Raw genomic sequence first — 24,255 nt, 5'->3', positions numbered from 1 at the left:
GCCATGACCAACAGAGAAAAGCGGCCGCCTTGCACCATAAAACACCAAAAAAAGTTCACGCAATGCAGGACACAAGTGGTTTATGAGATACCGCTTAGCTGTGGCCTCGTTTACATCGGGCAAACAGGTCGTTGTTTTAATGAGCGTGCAAGTGAGCATTCCCGAAACTTGCGCAACAACGAAAGAAGCTTCCTAGTTGACCACTGCAAGAGCTGTTCTAATTGCCGTCCCGAATTCGAGAAAGCTAGATTTTTAAAGAGTGGGAAAGATAAAACTGAGAGAGAAATTGTTGAGGCATATTTCATCGAAAAAGCTGGCAACAAATGCGTTAGCAGGCCTTCCATTATGCTTAGCAGCGCCGAGACGTCTTTTATAGAAGGTTTTTTGTAGTTCGCAGATTTCCCTTGGTTTTGTGCTCTTATTTCGTCCTTTCTTTCGGTGTTTTACAATTTTTAGATTCTTAGACGCTAAGACGACTGTTCTTCAGGAATGATCTTCAGTTTTTATCACTTGACGCTAGGTGCTGTATCTTCAGACTTCATCCCTCCTTATTGTTATTGTTGGTCATTTTTTTTTCCGCGTTATTGTTGGTCATGTTTTTTGCCGGGTTATTGTTGGTTATCTTTTTTCACGTGGTTTTATCTCATAGTCGTTCGATTTTTTAGCTCTGTTTCGCCTTCATCACGCGTTTCATAATTCGTTAGTGTTGACTTGTCATGCCCCAGTGCCGTGTTTTTTTTTTTGCCTTGGTTGATGTGTTTCTGCTGGCCAGAAAATAAGTTGGCCTCCCAAGCTCTGTTTAGATTAGATTGTTATGATCAGCGTTACCTTATTGCCAGTGGTCGCATGAATTGCCGTTTTATATGTACAACGTTTACGCTTTCGTTGATATGGCTTGGTTGTGGTATAAAAGGCAGGCTTGGTGCAATAAACCCCAGTTGCAAGTTGGCGTCAGTCCTGTGTTTTGTGTGCCTTCTGTGTCCCCGTTTCTTGCGCCATACCAGTTTTTATTTCATCATGAACCAACTCGCCCAAACTAGAGTTTTACTTGACCATATTTCTCCTACAATGGGCCCTTTCCTCTTTCGAAGCTTCCGCACCGAACCTGCCATTACGTGTCTCAACCTGATTGCTGTCTCAACGTGCCAGTCTCGAGTGGTCTCCTACTGCTTGAAACGGAAAATAGTTCCCTTGGAGGTTCAGTCATTATTCGGTGTTCTGCAGCCATCTTGGGGGCACGTCAGGCGCGTCTGCAAGATACTCAAGTCTGAGTACTGGAGGCAAGTACGAATGTACCAAGACTGGCTTCGTGTCCTCGTCGTGGTAGGAAGGGAACCTGCCAAGGAAAACCAGCGTTTTCAAGAGATGAAGCGTCTGGCGGCAAGTTCTACAGAGTTTCTCTGGCAGCGTGCTCTTTTGAGCCTTATTCCCCGTGAAAAGAGGCAGCCCGCTGAAAGCCCCAGGCAGCTTACCATGCTAGGAAATGCAGTTGTGCCTGAAGAAGTCCTACGGATTTTGGAAAAAGGTCCGAAGTTCAGCTTGGCTCCTTGTGCTCAGCGTCAAGAGCTACTTGCCATGGTAAGAAGGGTGGCTAACAATGCCCCTGACCAGGAAAAAGGAAGAGTCATAAGCGACGGCGTTGCTTGCCTGAAGGCCACAGTACATGGCGGTCGTTCGAAAAAGCTACCATTGCAGAAGCTTTCAACTGCGCTAAAGGACAATGACCTCGTACCGCTACAGGCTGATAAGGAGGGTGGCTTTGCTCTCCTGTCCGCTGGTGTATTCCGTGAAAAGGCATTGGCTGCAATTCACAAAAACTTCAAAAAGGTCCCGTTTAAAGTTCGAAAACAAAAAGGAGAAGCTCTTCAAATCCTAGAAGATTTGCATCTAGAAGGCATTAAGAAATTGGCAAAGAGTGAAAAGAGAGGATTTCTTGAAGTGTTCTTCACTGTCAAGACCCACAAGCCTGGATTCCCGCTGCGCACCATCGTGTCAGAACAAGGAACTTGGCAACGTCTCGTTAGCCGCTACCTCCAGACAAACCTTGGCACCCTGGTAACCGATGACCCTTTCCTTGTGCGCAGCTCATCGGACGTTATTAAGCATTTAGAAGCTTTGCCCGCCCACAAGTACACCGCGTTCTCCATTGACATAGAGGAACTGTACTATTCGGTTCCTCACCAAGGACTCCTAAGAGCGGTCAAGGATAAAACCCTGTCTACAGGAGAAGTTCGCTTCCAAAATGCCGCTGGAATAAGCACTGATAATTTCATTACGCTATTGGAATTCTACTTGAAATCCACCGCAATTTCCTACGAGGGAAAGTTCTACGTCCAGAAGAAAGGAATCTGCATCGGCTCTTCTGTTGCACCCGTCCTTTGCGACATCTTCCTTTCAGTGGTAGGAGCGGACATCAGCAGAAATATCAGTGACCCTCATGTAGTTTCCATATACAGGTATGTCGACGATTTCTTGGTCATTCTGAAGGACATTCCGGAACAGGATCTAGACGCTGCCGTCACGAGGACTGTGTCCGTTTTTTCAAGCCACGGCCAGGGTCTCACGTTTACCAAGGAGGTCCCTACGGACAGCCAACTCCAGTTTTTAGATATCAAGTTAATGTTTCCGGACAAAGGTCTTTGCTGGCTGTACAACCCGCGTTCTAAGAAAGACTTGCTACCATTTGACAGCGCTCATTCAAAGCTTGTAAAACGCGCGATTGTTTCTAACTCCCTGCTATCTGCCTTAAACAAATCTTGCCCCCACATGTTGTCCACAAGCTTTCGCACTCAAGTTGGAAGGCTAAAACAGGCAGGTTATCCGCCTTGTCTAATTTCGGCGGTGTGCGAAATGCTTTTGCTGAAACTCAAGCAACTCACTTGCATCAGGGAGCCGGTATCGCATTCATCAGTAACAGTAATACCGTATATTCACAAGGTGTCGCATAACATTAAGAAAATAGCGAGCAGACACAATGTTCAAGTTGTATTCTCTGCGCCTTGTAAGCTTTCAAGACTTTGTGCCATGACCAACAGAGAAAAGCGGCCGCCTTGCACCATAAAACACCAAAAAAAAAGTTCACGCAATGCAGGACACAAGTGGTTTATGAGATACCGCTTAGCTGTGGCCTCGTTTACATCGGGCAAACAGGTCGTTGTTTTAATGAGCGTGCAAGTGAGCATTCCCGAAACTTGCGCAACAACGAAAGAAGCTTCCTAGTTGACCACTGCAAGAGCTGTTCTAATTGCCGTCCCGAATTCGAGAAAGCTAGATTTTTAAAGAGTGGGAAAGATAAAACTGAGAGAGAAATTGTTGAGGCATATTTCATCGAAAAAGCTGGCAACAAATGCGTTAGCAGGCCTTCCATTATGCTTAGCAGCGCCGAGACGTCTTTTATAGAAGGTTTTTTGTAGTTCGCAGATTTCCCTTGATTTTGTGCTCTTATTTCGTCCTTTCTTTCGGTGTTTTACAATTTTTAGATTATTAGACGCTAAGACGACTGTTCTTCAGGAATGATCTTCAGTTTTTATCACTTGACGCTAGGTGCTGTATCTTCAGACTTCATCCCTCCTTATTGTTATTGTTGGTCATTTTTTTTCCGCGTTATTGTTGGTCATGTTTTTTGCCGGGTTATTGTTGGTTATCTTTTTTCACGTGGTTTTATCTCATAGTCGTTCGATTTTTTAGCTCTGTTTCGCCTTCATCACGCGTTTCATAATTCGTTAGTGTGGACTTGTCATGCCCCAGTGCAGTGTGTTTTTTTTTTTTTGCCTTGGTTGATGTGTTTCTGCTGGCCAGAAAATAAGTTGGCCTCCCAAGCTCTGTTTAGATTAGATTGTTATGATCAGCGTTACCTTATTGCCAGTGGTCGCATGAATTGCCGTTTTATATGTACAACGTTTACGCTTTCGTTGATATGGCTTGGTTGTGGTATAAAAGGCAGGCTTGGTGCAATAAACCCCAGTTGCAAGTTGGCGTCAGTCCTGTGTTTTGTGTGCCTTCTGTGTCCCCGTTTCTTGCGCCATACCAGTTTTTATTTCATGTGAACTGTGCGCCTAGGGAGACATTACTTTGCTGATCAACTACAATTAAAAGACGGGAAGTTCGCTATGCTTAACTCAGTAACTTTATCATTTTTGGTTTTAGGGCTTGAGATCATACCTTACACGAAAAGCCGTGAACATCGAAGCCAAACGGTGTTTTTAAAAGGTTGGAGTCGGCATCGTTGTTCGCGATTTCGACTCGAAAAACACGCTGCGGAAAAATCGTTAGGTTGGCTTTTCCGCGTTGCTCACTGACAAGACAGAGTAGCTCTAATTTACAACTGGTGTGGAAATACTTATTGAGCTCACGCGTTTTGTGACGTAGAAGCTGTTGGCGTTGTCTCAGTGACAACACAAGCAGAGGTGCCATGTGATAATTGTCGAACGTAAAAGAGCGTACTTAGAGTGTTTTAAAGATATATTTTTGCGTTTGATATCTCGAACCACTTTGCCGATTAGGAAAGGAAAAAATGTCAACTCACTTTTGTTGATGACGGCTTTCAATATCGCTTTATAGCCTTTTAAGCTAAAACCAAAGACTGAAAAGTTGATAACAAACCTTCGTTAATTAATCTACCTGTATCCGCTGTTTATAATGCAAATAACATCCGCCTTGTAGAACCCGTTTGCGCAGAGCGCACCGCCGTAGTGTGCACGATTTAAAAAAAAAATCTATCTCAGTCGAATAATTTGGAACTACCGCACTACCGGGTGCTCCTGCGAACACTTTCAAAAATTTCCAAAAATAGGCTTTTTGGGGTAAAAATATGGCTTTTGGGGCTTAGTATTACCAGTGTCGGCTGACACCAGAAAACTGCTGAATCGTCTTAAGTATTAGGCTGGTTAACTAACATTTCATAATTAAATTTTTAACTAGTAGAATTAGGCGCCTAGTTGCAATGTGAGATTTGCGGCCGGTCGCTAGTAATACCCGTATCAGTTATTAGAATTTCGAAAACTCCAGTGCCCTCGCCGCTGTGGCTGCATCATGGGAAAATACATGAGCTTTCGAAAGCATTGAGGCAAAGTAACCCCTCCAGTGCACGTTACTAGTCGACAAAGCTTAATTTTGTGAAAGCTAAAAAGCATTCATAGGAGTTAGAGCAAAGCATTTTTCTTCATCTTCCATAGGGCGACCTCCGGTATGCGCGCGAAACGAGTCGCGGTTACTCCTGCCTGGACACAGGTTGCATTCAACATGCGTGGATGTACTGATTATGTCACCTCGTTACCTCGCCCTTTTCTTACCGTTACGGTTTTCGCTGCTGCTTTGGCTGCCATAAGAAGAAGAACGCGCTTTGGCGGTTGAAAAGCTCAGCACTTCCTGCCCGATTTTTTTTTTTTTCAATTCATCGTTTAGGAACAAGGTCATTCATTCTCTGTTACTCTCAATAAACCAGTCTAATTCGACAAGGCATGCTCGTTCTCTTATCTTCATATACCAAAAAAACCAAGATCCGTCTTCAGGCTAAACCTGCCACTCACGCTGGGCGAATGCCAATTTGTCTCAGTCTACGTGTTCCTTGAAGTATGATGTCCATGTCCCGTGATTCAGCCCGTCGCTGATGGCGACAAACTCCCAAGTCTTGCTCACAGTTACGAGCCGTGCGCACGACACACCAATGCAAAGAATTTCCAGAACGATGACGGATACATTTCTGGTAGCGTAAGTACGCGAACCCTTGTGCACCCCAAAGATAAAAGATTGTAGCCTATCTGGCAGTCAAGACTAGATCTAAGCATGTAAAGAATTGTGGGAAAGCGTAGCGTATGTCATCATCATCATGATCTGCCTGACTACGCCCACTGCAGGGCAAAGGCCTCTCCCATGTCTCTCAAATTAACCCTGTCCTTCGCCAGCCGCGACCGCCATATTCCCGCAAATTTCTTAATCTCATCCGCCCACCTAATTTTCTGTCGACCCCTGCTACGTTTGCCTTCTCTTGGAATCCACTCCGTTATCCTAAGGACCAGCGGTTATCTTGCCTTCGCATTACATGCCCTGTCCAAACCCACTTCTTCCTCTTGATTTCAACTAGGATATCATATATTTCAATTTCAGTATTTCAATTAGGATATCATTTAAATGCGCTAGGAATAATGATATCCTAGCGCATTTAAATATGTAATTAATCGGTGATCCACAGCAAGTTTCCTTGCTCCGCCCAACCGAAGAGCGTGTTTCAATGGCTGATTTGGATTCAGTTCTTGAGTTCTGAGTGGACCGCGACGGATATCTGGCTATTTGAAATAAGTGTGCGCCTAAAAGGTGAAGAGGGCAGAAATCACTTTTCTTTTCTGCCTTTGTGTTCATACGTTAAGGGCACACATATTCCATGACGTCACGAACGCACCAGCCCGTGATAAGGCCTTACTTCAAGATATATCTTGCACCCTCGCGGATTCGAAGAGCTGCTCCAGATCGCCGATCCGAAAACGCTGTTAGACGGCTGGTAGATGGTGGTAGCCGCGCACTGTTAAAGGCGCGTCTTTAAAATACTGACAAAAGAGAAGAACTTCGTTTTATGCCAAGAAAGGAAAATCGGGAAACCTTTACTTCGGGCAAAGTATGGAGGACGACAGCTGATGCGAGAAGCGGTGGAGGGTGGAGAGAGAACAGTCTTTTTGGAAGAAACAAAAAAGAAAAAGGAACGACGAATTTTGATTTTTAGCCTGCTTAGCGTCAAAATGACGGGATCTGAAGGCGCATAAGGAAGAAACGGTAGCGCAGGCCGTGTTTGCCTTCGTGGATAACTCCTTTCTCCACACCGACCAATTTCTCTCCTTTGTACATGTTCTAAGTTGCTTGAGCATATTGTATTTAAACACCTTATGGAATACCTTGAAAATAATAACATACTTCATCCTTCTCAACATGGGTTCCGAAAAGGCCTTTCTACAATTACCCAGCTCATAGAAACCGTTCACGGCCTTTCCGAGGGAATAAACAGCCGTGGTCAAACTGACACATTATTCTTGGACTTCTCAAAAGCATTCGATAAGGTATCCCATCCAAAGTTGCTGCTAAAGATTAATGCTATATTCAGGAACTCCAAAATAACACACTGGTTTTCTTCCTACCTCACCTCCCGTGAACAGTTTGTACACCTCGAAGGTTTTCAATCGTCTTCTTCCCCTGTGGTTTCAGTTGCTCCACAGGGAAGTGTCTTGGGCCCCCTTTTATTTTTAGTCTTCATAAATGACCTCCCAAAAGCTATCAGAGTCCCAATCAGACTTTTCGCTGATGACTGTGTCGTATACAAAACGACTAGGACCCCAACTGATCAAGAAGAACTGAACGCTAATCTGCATGCAATAGAACATTGGTGCGCTAAGTGGCAGATGGTGCTTAACTCTGACAAATCCGTAATTATGTATGTTACTAGAAAGAAAAATATAATGATATACCCTTACTCCATTGCAGGTAAACCAGTTAATAGAGTACATCAGCATAAGTATCTCGGCTTAACCTTCACTTCTGACCTTTACTGGAATACTCACATAAATAATATATGCTCTAAGGCACGCAAAACAATTTGGGCACTAAGACGCAAAATCCGTAACGCAGCTCCCGATGTAAAAACACTCACTTATAACACCCTTGTAAAACCTGTAATTGAATATGGTAAAATTGGGATCCTTACACTGCGTCTAACAAATTAAAAATTGAGAAAGTTCAGAAACTTGCTTCCCGTTTTATTTTCAATAAATATCGCCGAATTGATTCACCGACCGAATTATGTAAATTAGCAAACCTTAAAAGTTTAGAATACCGCACTAAGGTAGATAGGCTGAAGTTTATTTACCTTTTAATCCATGGCCACTTGAATATCAACACATCACCATATTTTACAATACACCCTAATGAAACATCAAGACATCGCCATTCCATGTATATTCCTGTGCCGCGTTCTTATAACGATTGTTTTAAGTACAGTTTTTTTCCTCGTGTTATTAAAGAATGGAACATGCTGCCAGAGTCAATTGTAAATATTAACTACCTCGACGCCTTTCTAGAATGCCTAAAATCTTACCTGGACCGTAGTACACCAATGTAATAGTTTTGCCTCAGCACTTGCATGCGTTATTCTTATCTACTGTTTGATTTTTCCTTTGTTTTTTGTGTCGACATCGGAGTTGTGAAATGTACCTTGTTTTGAATGTGAATTTATCAGGTTTTCCACTCCTGTAATAGCCTGAGAAAGGCTGACAGTATCAATAAATGAATGAAATGAATGAATGAACAAACATGAGTTAATCACATCCTAGTCGAAATCAAGAAGAAATGGGCATGGGCAGTACATGCAAGAGAACGGAGTGCATTCCAAGAGAAGGCAAGTGCAGCTAGGGGCTTCAAAGGGTCAGCTAGGAGGATGAGATTAGGAAGTATGCGGGCATAAGGTGGCAGCACCTGCCACAAGACGGGCTTAATTGGAGCCATATAGAAGAGGCTTTGGTCCTTATGTGGGTGCATTTAGATTGATGGTGATTATGATGAGACATTTGTGAAATTTATATAACATGCGTCCGAACCACATGAAGGCATTTGGTACTGCAGTTGTTTTATCCTGATAACGTCGAGTCTCTGTGTACAAGGTGAAAGAAGTGTCTCACTTTTCAACTGCTACCCCGCGGCAATGCGGGCTGTTTTTTTTTGTTCGCATGTGCGCATCAACTGAAGCTCGGTGGTTGCCCTTGCTCCTGTGAGATCAAGCTTTGTGCCATTTTATGAAATGCTTCATGAGGCAATCAAAATTCCTGACGCATTTATTCGATGTTGTTTTGAAGTTTGTGTTGCTGGCCGTTCCCCGAGCAAAACCACCTAAGCGATACCGTTAGGAGGAACATCTGTAACAAAGCGAACGAGCGCGAACATCGCCTGGGAAGTAGTGACGTTCGTGAATGTACGCTAACCACAAATGAAAACAGTGAGTAATCGGGAAAGCACATCGGCGAACGAATCATCAAATGGCGCCGTTCGTGGCGGCATATTCAATGTTGCAAAGCAGTTGTGCTAAGAACTAGTCTGAATACATCCGCGGCATATGAGACTGGCACTGCTTTCAACGGGATTCAGCTGTCGACACTCGCCGGAACCTGTACAGTAGTTTTCCATCTCAAACGTGACTTGTGAAAGTGCACAAAAATTCAGGGGCACTTTGACTGTCTAAAGTGCGTAGAGGCGAAAGCGTTTTCCGCACCACTTTGACTGCTTCTGTGGCACTGGTGACGTCGCATATAATTTAGTACTAATTACTAAATCATGACAAATCACTAATTAATGCTTAATTAATGATTAATGACAATCCTAATTAACTGCTAATTAATCACGCTTAAGTTTCGCCTTTAGGAGTGGAACGCGACAGCCTGTTGTAGTGCTGCCAGGGAGTCCACGGAACGGAACGCCACCACCCGTTCGGCGCGATGCCTTACCCTTTGAACGCAAGGCGTTTTGAGGAAAGGAAATGGCGCAGTAATTCTCTGTCATCTCGGTGGACACCTGAACCGCACCGTAGAGGAAGGGAGGAAGTGGGAGTGAAAGAAGACAAAGAGGGCCGGTAATGAAGAAAGTGAAAGTTGTATTTGAGGAAAGGAAATTACGCAGTAACTGTGTGGCGTATCTCGATGGACAGCCGTCACAATTTAGGGGGGCACTTTTTTGACCTAAAGTGTGGTCACTGATGTGTGGTTAAGATGTGAAGCTTCGCCTCTAAGAGTGGAACACCCTAACAGCGTCTTGCAACGCTGCCAGGGAGTCCATAGAACAGCATCGCCCATTTGGTTTTACACTCGCTCGTCGGTAAATTGGTTTATGAGGAAAGGAAATGTATCTGTCTCTCATACCTCGGTGGACACTTAAACCTCGCAGGGAGGAAAGGGAGGAGGATGGGAGTGAGCGAAGACACCGTATTCACTAGGCCCGCCTTTGTTCATTCCAAACCATCGAGCTTGCATGGCGGAAAACCAAAATACAGAGAGCGGTACATGGGGGAGGGAAGAGCATACTAATAAAATCCTTATACAACTTTTTCCTCGACACTAAAAAAAGGAACTCAGGAGAAAAACGAACAAGTAGGAAACGGACAGCCAAATACACCTCTTGCATTATGTCCCACAAACACTGACGGTCACAAACATTGGAAGGCACAATGAGGTTGGGTAAAACATGAACTAAATTTGTTTGCAGGAATGAACGTACTATTGGGTGTGTAGTCTCACGGAAAAACATGAAACGTGACACTATCTGTCGGACATACAGGTGAACTAGACCAAGGCCGCCAGCGCTTACAGGCCGAAAAAGGTTATCACGCCTCATGGATTCAAAAGACGAATCCCACACAAAAGTAGCGAAAACCCTGTGAAAACGCTGGATGGGAAGTCTTGCGCAATGAATAATTTGCAGTACATAATATATTTTAGTGGCGAGAAACAGATTACAGGCGGTCGCCCTGCCAAAAATTGAGAGGCCATGGGGGACAAACGTTTGAGCATAGCGCTGAAGAGTTGACACGCAGTCTTTCCAATAATTTTTTGGTTCACCGGGGCATGACGTACTCAAAAGAATACGTAGGATGCCAGTCTCGCCGTGTACAAAGACCTTTTTCTTTAAGTTACACACCGGTACGTTGCCCGTTAGAACATGGTTAGATAAAAAGGGCATTTTTGTGTCTACCGTTAATTGCCGCCTTTGTGATGAACCCGAAACAATTGAGCATTGTTTCATCAATTGAAAAGATGCAGTACTCTTCTGGGATATCCTGCAACGCACATTTTAAAAAAAGAATTCATCTGACTCCACATTCTGTTCGCTATCTCACTGCGCTGCCATTTGTTGATGAACCCCTGGACATGTTCTTTCTGATTGGACTGCACAGCCTCTGGAAAACCCGCATGATGGACACACACTGTGAACCTGTTGTATCTACAAAGGATCACTTCCGTCGAATGGTTGTTCATATAAGAGACGTGTATGCCCAGACTGAGTACGAACCGGAGTGGCACTCACTATTAGTGATGTGCTCTGCATTGCCCCTTTTCTAGTGGATGGTCTTTTGAATATATATTGTTTACCACTGTTTTCATAATGGCTTGTATATAGTTCATGTACATAGAACATTACATCACTGTAATAAATACCATGTTGCAGAAAAAAAAAGCTTGCATGGCGGAGTGGATAGCATGCTCGTCTCGCACTCCGAAGACCTGGGTTCGATTCCCGAGCTCGACCAATTTCTTACTCGGTTTTATTTATTTATATGGCCTAACTGGAAAAGTTAATTAGGCTAATTGGGTAAGTAAGCAATTAACTAAGCTCAGTCCCACTTACTTGGAGCATCACTATATGATCCCTTCAATTGGTTGCATGGTTACTAGCCAAAGTACAATTGGCCCCGTTTGAAATTGGCGCACTGTGACGTCACGACCGTTTCGACCAACTGAAAAGCGTGACATTTCTGTCGACAACTGCTGCTTAGAACGATGAGACATTAAAGGCTTTCGCCTTAAAATTCATCTGGAATCAAATAATGAGTCTGAAGTTTTCAAGCATAGCCGTGATCAATACCCCATAGTAGGCCTAGACGTCCGCGCGGCTGCCTTTGTTTACATGCGGTTCACCTAGACACACCAGGAAGATCATTACACCATAAACCTTTATCTTTTGCACTGCAAATTAGAGACGACCATCTCAGGCGCTGGGCCGTTGAAGCAGGCCGCTGGCTGTCACCAGTTTGAAACGTTGAATTCCTGCCGGAAATAATCGTGCCGACGCTGACTTCTATTTGGCCTCAGAAATACACCTGATTTCGGGACGTTATCTGTGTCCACTTGTACATTGCTCTTTCTCTCGCCTCTGCAAACACAAACTCTTCTTGCCTGAATCAAGTGCATAGACTCTGTGCTCCTGATGAAGTCCTCTTCAATGGACAAAATGCGCGCCAGAACTGCTTGTATATGCTTTCAATGCTTAGAATATGGCGTACGTTGCCGATCGGAGATCGAACTGCACGCAGCACCCGCAACTGAAAACACAGAGCGTAAAAGGTGCGAAACAGATCAGGAGATCCCGCCCGGGTGGCATTTGTTAGCTGCGTAGGCAAGCGTAACGGCGCAGTAAGTTGGGGTACGCCTTGATTTTGTGTTCTCTTTTCCGTTTTTTTTGCATCGATTTTAATAGTTCGAAATTATTTTCCAGTACCCGCTGCTTTCCTTCTCCTTCATCGAAGGAGACAAGAACCTTGTTTCGAAGCGAAAAGCTTCTAGCCAACACCGAGGCTAGCGTGGGCCCAGTCGTCAGAAAAAGCCACAGGTGCGCATGGGCGAACCGCGTGACGTCACGGTGGGCACCCGAACCGCGCCGTAAGGAAAGGAAAATGAAAAGGGAATTGGTTTTAAGGAAAGTAAACGACGCCTGTCTCTCTCATATCTCGGAGGATACCCGAACCGCGCCGTAAGGGCCTTAAGGAAAATGAAATGGAACGAAAATTGGTTTTAAGGAAAGGAAATACCTGTCTCTCATATCTTGGTGTACACCCGAAAGGAGTGACGTCACACGCTGCACAAATAAAAAAATAAAGAAAAGACAAGCGTGAGGAACCCATAATATCTAGGTGGACACCCGAACCGCGCCGTAAGAGCCTTAAGGAAAATGAAATGAAACGAAAATTGCTTTTAAGGAAAGCAAATGCCTGTCTCTCATATCTTGGTGTACACCCGAGAGGAATGCACGCCACAGTACATGTCTCCAAAGCAACCTTCTAAGACAGCAACGTATTCACTACACGCGCGGCTCCTCCTCCGCCTTGCCGCAGCTTTTCGCTTCGGGTTATCCAGGCTTAACCTTAGCTAAGCCACAGCCAATTTTTCTTGGTGCGCTGATATCCTCTCCTGAGCAGCCTAGTCGCGTGGTTCGGGAAAGGCAGCCAGACCGGTTAAAGAGGCGCGCGTGCGCTGGCTGAACGCCTCGCTATGGCCCCCGCACGCCGCACTTGCGTGCGCTTTCGTCGCGCGCTAAATTCGGGAGACGGCGAGCGCACGCGCGGCCGCTTGCATAGCGTGCGCACTCTGAACGAAACCTCCAGGGCACGCAATGCCAACACGCAAGGGGTCCGTGCGCCTTTGCCCCCCGAGGTTATTCCAAGGACTCCTCGCTCGCGCCCCTGCCCATCTTGCCGTGGGCCATTAAGGCAATGGAAACGCGAGCTTTCTCCACGTGCTAACACATGCAAATGCATGAGGTTTGTTCAAAGTGCTACAGGAATCTTGAAAAAGTAAGTGTTCGGCTGTGGAGGCGCGCTAAAAGGCGAGTTGCTGTGAATGACTCAGTAAAAGAAGCAGGACGCGTCTTCGCCTTCTGAACTTAAGACACAGATGGCGCTGTGTGCAAATGCAGGTATGGGCATGCACCAGATAATAAAATTCATTAGTGGCGAATTAGTTAATTTTTAAGGTCGTTAGGTAAGCATGCAGTGGAGTCGTCAGCGCCAGTTTGAAAACAAAGTTTTATTACAAAACGCGCTAATCCGCCTCCTTCGCCTGTTTTAACAACCGTTTTACTGATGCAGGCATGTAAGAGCAGGAGAGTGTAGTCGATTCAGCGACCCGTGAGTAACGTGCATTCGTAAGCAATATAAGAGGGAACAGAGTTTGAACATTGATTTATTTATTACACCGTCGCTATGCTTGAGAAGAACGGTTTCTTTTTTTCCTCACTACTTTTCCTCCAAGCGAATAATATCCAAAATTCAATCTCGAATTTCGTTAAGAACTAAACAGAAAAGCTGATGTTTAGTGCCAAACGTTTGTTTCATCTGATGTTGATCACACCTGCACATCGATAGCAGGCCTGCTAGGCTTTTTTTGTTTTTTCGACGGGGGAGGTGGACATCAACGAGCTGAGTTGTTCTTTTTGCTGCATATTTTAACGTCCATTGTCCTCTGTGTGGTCTGACATGCAGCGAATATTAAAACATGGCACGTGCTTGCGAGTATTAACTCATCTGTGATTAAAGAGCACAAAATGACCTTACGGGAGAAAGGACAACTATTGCAATCATTGATTTCCACTACCTGTTTGACTGAAAACCTACAAGATTAATAATTAGGCAATATTCTGCGAAGCCACTTAAAAACAAACGTCCTTATCATTAAATTGCAAATGCCTGCATAGTTAAGTGTTATCAATAAATCTTCGCAGTGTTTTCCCTCTAATGTTAATCACACATTTTTTGAAGCTGATGAATTACAAATTTATGACGCTCTATTACATAGACTTTAGCATATTATCGGAACATTCAAGTTCCTCATCAAGGAGACGCTAGTACTGACAGTTTAAGGGATTCCTTTTATTGGCTGAAACTTATATGCGCGTTAAAAATTTGGTGCCTAAAACTCGTGAATTGCTAGAAAAGTTCTACAAGCATTACAAGCATGACATGTGCAACTGAAAGGATTTTTCCCAGATATCGAAAATGAGATTTTCCCCATGGCAAAGTTTACTAAACAGACACCTTATATTCAAGAGGTATGTTAACTTATCAGCAGACTGAAAGTTGCCCAATAGTAGCAATGCTAGGAAATAACCAGCTGAATGATCCAGTCATATTTTGTGGTTGCTCCGCAACACTTATGATCGTTATGCTCGCTGCAATTGGAATGTTGCAGCCGGCGTTATTCGAGACCTTAAATTCTAAAACAAGGTGCTTGCAATTTTATGTTGCTAAAGTATTAAGCACACCTTTGCATAAACAATAGGCCTCTTGGTGCTAGAGGTGAGTAAACACTGCTGAATTGAAACATGGAATTGTTTTGAACACCGTGTCCTGGAAGGTGCGATATTTCCTCAGCCATTACTCAGTGTCTCAAGTGGCGTATATGTTTCATTTCAACATTTATTGTGGAGAAAGAAAGGCCTCGTACTGTCGTTCCTTTTTACCAAACATTCGTATCACCCAGGTGATACAACAAAGAAGAGGTAGGTAATTACATTTGATAATTCTCAGGCTTTATAACTCTTGAAACTGCATGCAATGTACATCGAGAAAATCTAATGGCCCCCTTCAGGTAATTTCACAGCTCAAGTGCCTCCTGATATGTAAGTTGAATTCTTTTTTCGAGGCAAAGCTTGTCAGCGTTTCAAGTTCCTTCGCCACAGAATCAAAAGAAAGAATTTCACCTGCTGAAAGCTCTCCAACTGTTACAAAACTTCCGTGGCACTTAGGTTGGCCAACCTCTTGTCGGGGAGCCGAGGTACGCTTCTGTGCTTTAATTAGTCAGCTCGAGGGTGGAAATCTAAATGGCAAACTTCCATATCGCTGTGCGTAATTTATGCGTAAAACTTGACCTGGCCTTCCCCTCCTGAACCCGCTGTGCTTCTCGCTGAAGTGGTGGTATTCGCGGTGCGCCGCGCGGTCATAGCCGTTGCCGCGTGCGCCTTAATTAAATCGCTTCGTGGCGAGATGAGAGCGGGGAAGGCGAATTATTCCGAAGAGGTCGCTAATGCGACGAATGCAATTCTAACAGAGCCGTGAGCCGGCATGCAGGGCGGCCCAGTATCCGGCGCCGAACGTGACGAGCCCTAATGCTTCTGTCTGCGCGAATTTATCCGGCTCACTGAATCTGTGACCTTAAGGCGGTATTGATCAGTCAGTTTAGTGAGCGAAGCTGAGGTAAACTTTCGGCGACGTTAAGAAAGCGGTAGCATGGCGCATTCATCCGTCAACGTCGGGACATCTCATTGTCTTGCCGAACGTCCAGTCGCACATTTTATTAATGGTCGAATTTCGATGGAGGCGAAATTCTAGATGCCTGTGTACTGCGCAATGTCAGTGCACATTAATGAACCCCAGGGGGTCGAAATTTCCGGAACCCTTCACTACGGCGTCTCTCATAGCCTGAGTCGCTTTGGGACGTTAAACCCCATAAACCAAACCAAACCTATTTATTATTTGTGGTGTGCCCACTAAAAGCCACAGGCATTTCACAGTGGTGCACTCTAAGCAGTGAAAGAGAAAAGAGCAATTAAAATAATGGATAAAAATTAACCGAAGGACAACGAAGGAACGACAGAGACGAAGACAATGACAGCTAATGATTGTGGCATGCCCGCTTACGTGCATCGCAGCTCGGTTACTGATTGGTGGTGCGATCTCTAACAACATTTTCGTGGGCACTACGCGCCAAATTCTTACGTTTAGTTTCGATTTTAGCATCTCTTCGTGAGCTGTCAACAATAAAGAAAGTCAGAAGAGCTACTACTGGGGCTAGTTAGAAATACATTCTTGAAGGTATTGGTGAGCACTGTAAAAAAGGAAAAGGGACGAACACACAGGACGAAGCGCTTTCTAACAACTGTTTAATTTCTTAAGAAATATGATATATACACATATTGACGTCATATCATTCAAAGAAGAGGGAGGAGCGCACGGCGCTGACAAGAATTAAGGAAGAGGAAAAAATAGGAAAAACAGGAAAGAAGAAACAGGAAAAACGATCAACACGTGCGCTTACAACTGCCGAACATTACTATTCCTGAGGTAGGTTAATTCATCATCATCATCATCATCAGCCTGACTACACCCACTGCAGGGCAAAGGCCTCGCCCATGTATCTCCAATTAACCCTGTCCTTTGTCAGTTGCCGCCACTGTATCCCCGCAAACTTCTTAGTCTCATCCGCCCACCTAACTTTCTGCCGTCCCCTGCTACGTTTGCTTTCTCTTGGAATCCACTCCGTTACCCTTAAGGACCAGCGGTTATCTTGCCTTCGCATTACATGCCCTGCCCAAGCCAATTTCTTCCTCTTGATTTCAACTAAGATGTCATTAACCCGCGTTTGTTCCCTCACCCACTCCGCCCGCTTTCGATCTCTTAACGTTACACCTATCATTTTCCTTTCCATAGCTCGCTGCGTTGTTCTCAACTTAAGCTGAACCCTCTTTGTTAGCCTCCACGTTTCTGCCCCATAGGTGAGTACCGGTAGGATACAGCTGTTGCATACTTTTCTCTTCAGGGATATTGGTAACCTACCATTCATGATCTGAGAGAACCTGCCATATGCGCTCCACCCCATTCTTATTCTTCTAGTTATTTCCCTCTCATGATCCGGATCTGCGGTCACTACCTGCCCTAAGGTTAATTCAGTTCCCCCTAACATCACGGAAGGCGAGCTGACGCATTGCTTATCTGGGGCAACGTGCATTGCAAAAGCTTTGATAATTTCTCGTTCCCGTCTGTTTCGAGCTGTCTGTTTTTTCTGTCTGTTTTCTGTTTCTAGCTGTCCCGACTGTTTTTATGGTAGCTTCCGCAATGCGCGTTGCTCCAGATAAGCAATGTCTCAGCTCGCCTTCGGTGATGTTAGGGGCAATTGAATTAACCTACCTCAACAATAGTTTGTAAGGGCACGTGGTGATCGTTTTTCGTGTTTCTTGTTTCCTGTTTTTCCCCTTTTTTCCTTCATTCTTGTCAGCGCCGTGCGCTCCTTACTCTTGTGTGCATGAAATGACGTCAATATGTGTATATAGTCACGTTTCTTCAGAGATTGAATAGTTGTTATAAAGCGCTTCGTCATGTGTGTTCGTCGCTTTCCGTATTTTGATAGCGGTCACCAATACCTTCAAGAATAAATAAAGGTTCCCAGTATGCTATACACCCTTCACTCGCAGTAGTAGATTGTAGCATGCCAGCTGTCGCACGAACTCGGAAAAGAATTTGAACTGAAATGGTCTCCTGCTCTTCTAGTTATCTGCGGTGTGAGAAAAAATTAGGGTGAACTCAACAGACAGCTCCCTTTTCTTGCATCTGTTTGAGCGCAACTCGTTCGTTCATGCACGGACCTCAGTACGGAACACAGGACGAGCGCTGGTAGGGAACTCACCTTTGGTAGCAAAGGAACGACAGCAGGAAAAACAAGCAGCACAGCACTTCAGCCCGGCCCACTATGCTAGAAACCTGCGTCAGAAAAGGGCAATTTCTGTTTGCACAGAACCTGCGAAAACACTATTCAACCGTGTGCGTTAAAACGATTATAGTGTGCCACACAGAGCGGCATAACAGACGTGATTTCTCAATAAAGATGCGATGAGAGGAAGTGCACGATACAAAAATAACTTAAAATAATTCCTTTGAACAACAGAAAACTGGAAGGGGTTAATTTCGCAGCACTGAGGATGCAGTGCAGAGGAGAGAAAGCCAGAGAGACTGCTCCAGTGAAGAGTTGAGTAAGAGGTCTAACCAGCTTCGGTTTCAATTAAAGGACATGTTCTAAAACCTTTATCTCAACTCCGCATTATCACTGACGCTGACATGTAGCCATAAGGAAGCCTCAGTAAGGCTCTGCTTGTCGCTTATAGTGATCTACGAAGTTTGCTACGGCGGTGGAGTCTCGTCCTGTACTTGGTAAGTATTTTTTTTCCAAGTAGAGCCTAACCTTGAGAGTGTTCACCGAAGCCCCACCCCCTCCTCTACTACTTTTCTTCGAGCTATCTCCTCCCTGGAATGTCTCGATCCGAACCTTACGCCATCCGCATGTCGCGTACTGTGCCCTTACCCGACATACGGAGGTCGTGGGTACGGATTCCACTGATGGCACGTGGTTCTTTTTTTTGCAATTTCTAATCGATTACCTTTTAGACACAAACTGATAACGCTAAATTTAGAATCTCAAATAAAAGCAAATCAATATCATTATGTTTGCCTTGACTTCGGTGGCTGTTGCCTTCATTTATATAGGCATGCCTACATAAATGAAGCCAACAGCCACTGAGACTACATGTTATACAGGGTGTTCCACCTAAGACTTTACACAACTTCTAAAAATAGTCATTCTGAATTAGAAGAGTGCTTTTTTGGCACAGCATTTTTAGCATTATACTACATCATAATACCGCTAAGAGAAGTTAACTAGTATGTTGGTTAACTAATATTGAATAGTTGACTTTTAACTATTACTGTCGGGCTCCATAATTGTTGAGAGGCGTGTAGCCCACCGTAAATAATATCCAAATTAGTTTTACAAATTCGAAAACATGGCTCCCCTCGTCGCTGTGACCCTAAAAATCTTAGCTAAATCGCGCCAATATGCATGCGCTTTCGAGAAGCTTGCAGGCAAAGCAAATTCTCCAGTGCACGTAACTCGTCGAAATAGCCCAAATGTTTTCCTATTTGGACGAGTGTGTACTTGTTTATCGGTTCATTTGAGTCTAACGTCCCAAAGCGACTCAGGCCATATAGGGACGCCTTAGTGAAGGGCTATAGAAATTTGGACCACCTGGGGTTCTTTAACGTGCACTTGCATCGCACAGCACACGGGCCTTTAGAATTTCGCCTCCATCGAAACACGACCTACGCGGCCAGGATCGGTGTGTTTGTGTGTGCGTGTGCGTGCGTGTGTGTGCGTTACATAATTTAAAAAATAGGCTTTTTCAGTTCGAAGAGCAATCTTTCCGGCTTAGCAATGTCAGTGGTGTAGTAAATTATTGAGACGTCGCTAAATAAGTACGGAGCCTAAAGGTAATAGTAATTCGTCAACAAGCCTGCTAGTTAGCATATCTCAGTTGTTTCCTGATGCAATACACCACTGACTGAAAAAAGCGCTCTTCTAAGCCAAAAGCGCTAGTTTCAAATTTCCTTAAAGTCTTAGGTGAAACGTCCTGTATATATGAAGGAAGCCAACAGTCCCTCAGTGAAACTAAGGACCATAGGGCAGTGTTTCTTTCTTTTTATTTTTTTCTTTTTTTTCGATTTTGGTGCTCGTCAATAGATAACTAATACTGTTAATATTTTATCGGTCAAAGGTAATGTATTAGAAAGTACACGGAAAACAACCACACGCCGCTGGTGGGGTCCGAATCCACGTTTGCGGATTTCGCGCCCAGTGCTCTACCAACTTAGTAACGGCGGCGATTGTCGATGGTATACTTTCGGCAGTATTTTTGTTTTTGCGTGTAACCTGACTTTGAGGGTGTTCACCAGCGCTACCGTCGTTATATATATGCACTCCTATTTTCCGGCTGCGTTTAAATAAAGACATGTGCGGTATTCTAGTCAGAAAGGTAGCATACCATTTCGTTCAGCTTGCCGCAATATTTATGGGAGAAAAATGTAGGCTGGGGCACATGCATTCAACACGCGGACGAGGACTCTTTAGCACCTCTTCGGAGTCGCAGCATTGCAGCGGACATGCCGAAACATCGACTTTCACAACTGAAGCTGTAATATTCCTTTGTGCCTCGGCACTTCTATAATTTCACCTATATTACACTTTTCCCAAAACACAGCCAATTATTCGAATCTCAGCAATATATATTTTAACCGTGTTTCCGGACTGAAATCCAAATAGGCTGAATGTCTGAAAGAACTCAATGACACAATTTAAGCTCTGGCTAAAAGGACAGTAACCACGTCTCCATAAAAAAAGTTTGGTACTATAGCTGTGTAATGTTTTGTGACAGTGACCGTGTAGAGTTATTGCACGGAATATAGCCCCGGATGTGTAAATCCCTAAAGATGCAATGCGGCTAGTGCACTCAATGACACAATATATACTCTGGCTATAAGGACAGTAACCACGTCTCCGTAAAATAAGGTTGGCACTATAGCTATGTAATGTTTTGTGACAGTCATCGTGTAGGGTTATTACACATAATGTAGCCCCGGCTGTGCCAGTCCCTATACATGCAATACGGCTAATGCACTCAATGACACAACCTATACTCTCGCTATGAGGACAGTAACAACGTCTCCGCAAAATACGGTTGTTAGTGCAGCTATGTAATGTTTTTTAGACAGTCACTGTGTAGATTTATTGCACAGAATATAGCCTCGGCTTTGCCAATCCCCAAAGATGCAATCCGGATAGTGCACTCGTTTCGCATACGCCCCTGCCTGACAACGACAGAAGGTGAAACTCACGGCCTCCGTGTGCACGGGGTGCGCCGCGAACAGCGCAGCTGCCAGCAGCGCAGGAAGGGACGGCATCCGGAGTACACTCCGGGCCACGATGGCCACCAGCGCGGAGCATGCGCAGTGCAGCGCCACGTTCACCACGTGGTAGCCCCGCACGTGGAGTCCGCTTAGCAGAAAGTTGGCCCTGCGAGAGAAGACAGAAACAGCACCAACACGTTTGTCGCTGCACGGCGTATGCTCGGCGTCAATATTGCAGACTAAGCGCACGCGACACTATAGACGGATGCAACTTAAGTCTGCAGTGAATCTCCGCCCACATTCAGCCTTCGCGCACAGAATTCCTCCACGACAAAAAAGTAGTCCGCTGCTTAAACGCTCCTTGTTACGCAAGTGAGATGCTTATCACAAGAAAAAAAATTATGAACTCTAGAATTTTGATACATGGGTTGTTTGATATAGTCAAATATTAAAAAGCTGACCTCGTTTACAGTTGCGATTGGCCAGCGGAATAATACAGGGCGCCGCGGACTGCGACCCATTGTTAGCAACTGCTGTTTTTTTAAGTTGCATCATACTGTAGGTTCGCAAACAGAGGACATCCAGCGTGCATGCATATTCTGTCCCTACAGCTGTCCTTATACCCTTCTGCGATGCTGTTTGCTTGCTGCATATTTTTGTTTCGTTTGCATTCTTTAGTGTTCCATATGTATCAGGAGCGCGAACACAAAACGGAAGGAGAAGATAGTACAGAGCGCTGATCTTTCAAATTTCTAGCTCTGTACTATCTTCTCCTTCTTCCTGTGTTGTGTCCGCGCTGCCGATGCATATGGATCGCAACCAACTAGCCCGGCAGATGGTGTTATTCTTTAGCGTGCCGTCGAATGTTGCGCAAAACTTTCAACTTAACGTGAATGGGAGGGGTCTCCCGTTGCTTAATTGATGGGGTGGTGTCACTTTGTGCGTGCACAGGCTATTGAGTTGTATGCTTGTTGGGCGAATTTAAGCAATTACTCAATTTTTTAAGCAAAAGCTTAAAAGAGCTTTTAAGCAATTCATGATATTTGTAACAGTTTTTCAAGCATTAATAAACGAAAATGTTCTACAGCAAATTTGTATTTTCTGTGTCAGCTACCACGTTATCCATGAAGTCTATAGAAAAATCTGAAGGTATACAATCGTGACGTTAAAGGGACACTCGGGAGAATTTGATCTTGTCCTGTATCAGCCTATCAACCGAAAAATGGGCTGTTATTAGCTAGGAAAGACAATAAAATACAGACTGATTAACTCAGTTTACCAGGGAATATCGTGCAGCAGCAATACTTTTTTACACGGCTATGCTGGTCGTGTCTCAATTATTGAACTATGTTTGCTGAGTTAATCTGGCCGGTATGCTTGGTTTTGCATAGTTATCCTTGTTGTGTCTCAATGATGAAGCGTTTTTTTGCTGAGTCAATCTGGCGGTTATGATTCTTGACGAAAACCAACGCGGGTTGACCGCAAACTCGCGGCTGAATATTTTCGTCGCTGCAGCACTCTTAACCAGACGTTCTTCCAATTTCGGTAAGCCGCCTTCGCATCCAGTTGCAACTGCGCTCTTCATCGGTTCCTTGCTGACATCTTCTCTGCACATACTGCCTCTATGCATTTCTGTCTCTCAGCCTCGACATCGGCCTCCGTTGAATTCTCTGCCACGGTCGTCTTGTCCATTGTTCTTCCTGTCGTCGCACACGACGATACTCTTCGCAGGACAACCCGGACGGCCCCCGGTTAGCCTCCATGCTAATAGAAGAAGCACAGCAACGGCACAGTGTTCACACACGCCTAGCGAGGCGAGACTTCCATTCGCTTAGGTTTCGAACCGGTTTCGCACGTGGAGAACAATCTCCCGCCACAATATCTTGTCCTGGCTGAGCACGATTCAAACGAGGGGCCTTCGGGAGGGGGGAGGGGGGGGGGGGGAGCGGATGCAGGGAACCAGCCCAGCTAGCCTGGAAGCAGCTGTGTTCTTCCTCTTCCTCTTCCTTCGTGTTCCCAAAGGTCAAAGGTGAATTCGGCTTTAGACTCCGGATTTTTGCGGGAATGCGGGTAGTCGTGCTTCTGCACTAAAACAAATACAAGTGTCGCCATCACTGCCGATTTCGCAAGTGAAATGTGTGCGTAGACGCCGATTTTTTGACGCGGGTCCCAGAGGCTACACTAGACCTCTATTCGCATCGAAATTATTTTACCCTCTCTTTTTAGGTAAGGACATCTCGTGGTTGAATTGATTGGCAGGAAGACTTCTAAATCGAATTTTCCCGGCGATAAAGGCCTATTTTGCTGCCGGACAGGCGTTAAGATAAGCACAAAGAGGCAAGGAATCAATTTTTCCGCAGAACAATAATTGCTAGAAGTTATCCTTCGCCTAGCTTTGTTCATCTATCTTTGCTGTACAATGATGCAATGCAGAAAACCAGATCAAATGATTTCGAAGGCTCGTATTGTTACTAAAACACACGTGAGAATACGCATAGGGTCTTGCTTATATGAGAGTAAGAACGGTCGTAAAGATCTTTCTTTCTGGTTGTAGCATGTACTGAACAGGTAAGATCAGAAATAGCGGACGTTTTTGTCTTCACAAACGCATTTCTCCGTTAACCTCCTATACCAAAATTTATTGCAAGTAGTGAGTCACTTTGGCTCAATACTCACTTCTGCACTGTTCAATGGTTAGTATTCGTATATTTTAGTCCCTCAGCCTCTAGTTGGAATTGTAATGTTTTTCACTTAAACTTTTTTCTCTTGATCCAACAATGCATACGTTATAATGTTGATTTCCAGATCCTTCTAAGTAAATGAGTGCCCCGACAAGTAACTAGTGCTGTGGTAAAGGAAAGGTTTTTCTTTTCAAAACCCGCAAATTATAACAATACGCCACTTTTTCCGCATAATAAATGTTTACCATCGACTCCAGCAATTGATAACTCCCCGGCGGTTGATTAAAACGCCGTCTCACTTCTATTTCCGGTGTTAGTGTGAGCAAATGAGCAAATTGCCTGTGTTAGTTTTCGATAAATTTCTTATACACAGAGGGACTTATGAAGCAAACAGTGAATTAATTACTCTCACATTTATGACTCTCTGAATAAGAAAAAACAGCTTTTCCTACAGGATGCAAGGAGATTGGAGAAAGAATGAATCGTAGAAGTTTGCCTCTTTTAAAAGAAATAGAACAAGAAAGAAACGCGTAGAAACGGAGTCCTGTCGATTCGAAAAAAAAATTGTTATAACAGAGAACGCATTCCCATTACCATTTCAAAATGTATAAG

The 24,255-nt window shown here is 44.5% G+C and overlaps 1 protein-coding gene across 1 annotated transcript in view; it reads right to left on the bottom strand.

Moving 5' to 3' along the window:
- The window catches only part of LOC149361112 (protein O-mannosyl-transferase TMTC1-like), a 142,499-nt gene that overhangs the window by 42,945 nt on the left and 75,299 nt on the right, over positions 1-24,255 (bottom strand). The window contains exons 2-3 of the mRNA XM_089572589.1: positions 20,951-21,128; positions 17,916-17,989 (exon numbers count right to left, since the gene is read on the bottom strand). Coding sequence (XP_089428715.1) covers positions 17,916-17,989; positions 20,951-21,128 — 252 coding nt within the window. The remainder of the gene's footprint in view (positions 1-17,915; positions 17,990-20,950; positions 21,129-24,255) is intronic.

The sequence above is a fragment of the Amblyomma mixtum genome, chromosome 2 (assembly GCF_055824585.1).
Source record: "Amblyomma mixtum isolate Tamu chromosome 2, ASM5582458v1, whole genome shotgun sequence".
NCBI classification, from domain to species: Eukaryota; Metazoa; Arthropoda; class Arachnida; order Ixodida; family Ixodidae; genus Amblyomma; species Amblyomma mixtum.
The sequence above is the reverse complement of the archived record's forward strand: the minus strand, read 5'-3'. Positions and strand labels throughout refer to the sequence as shown.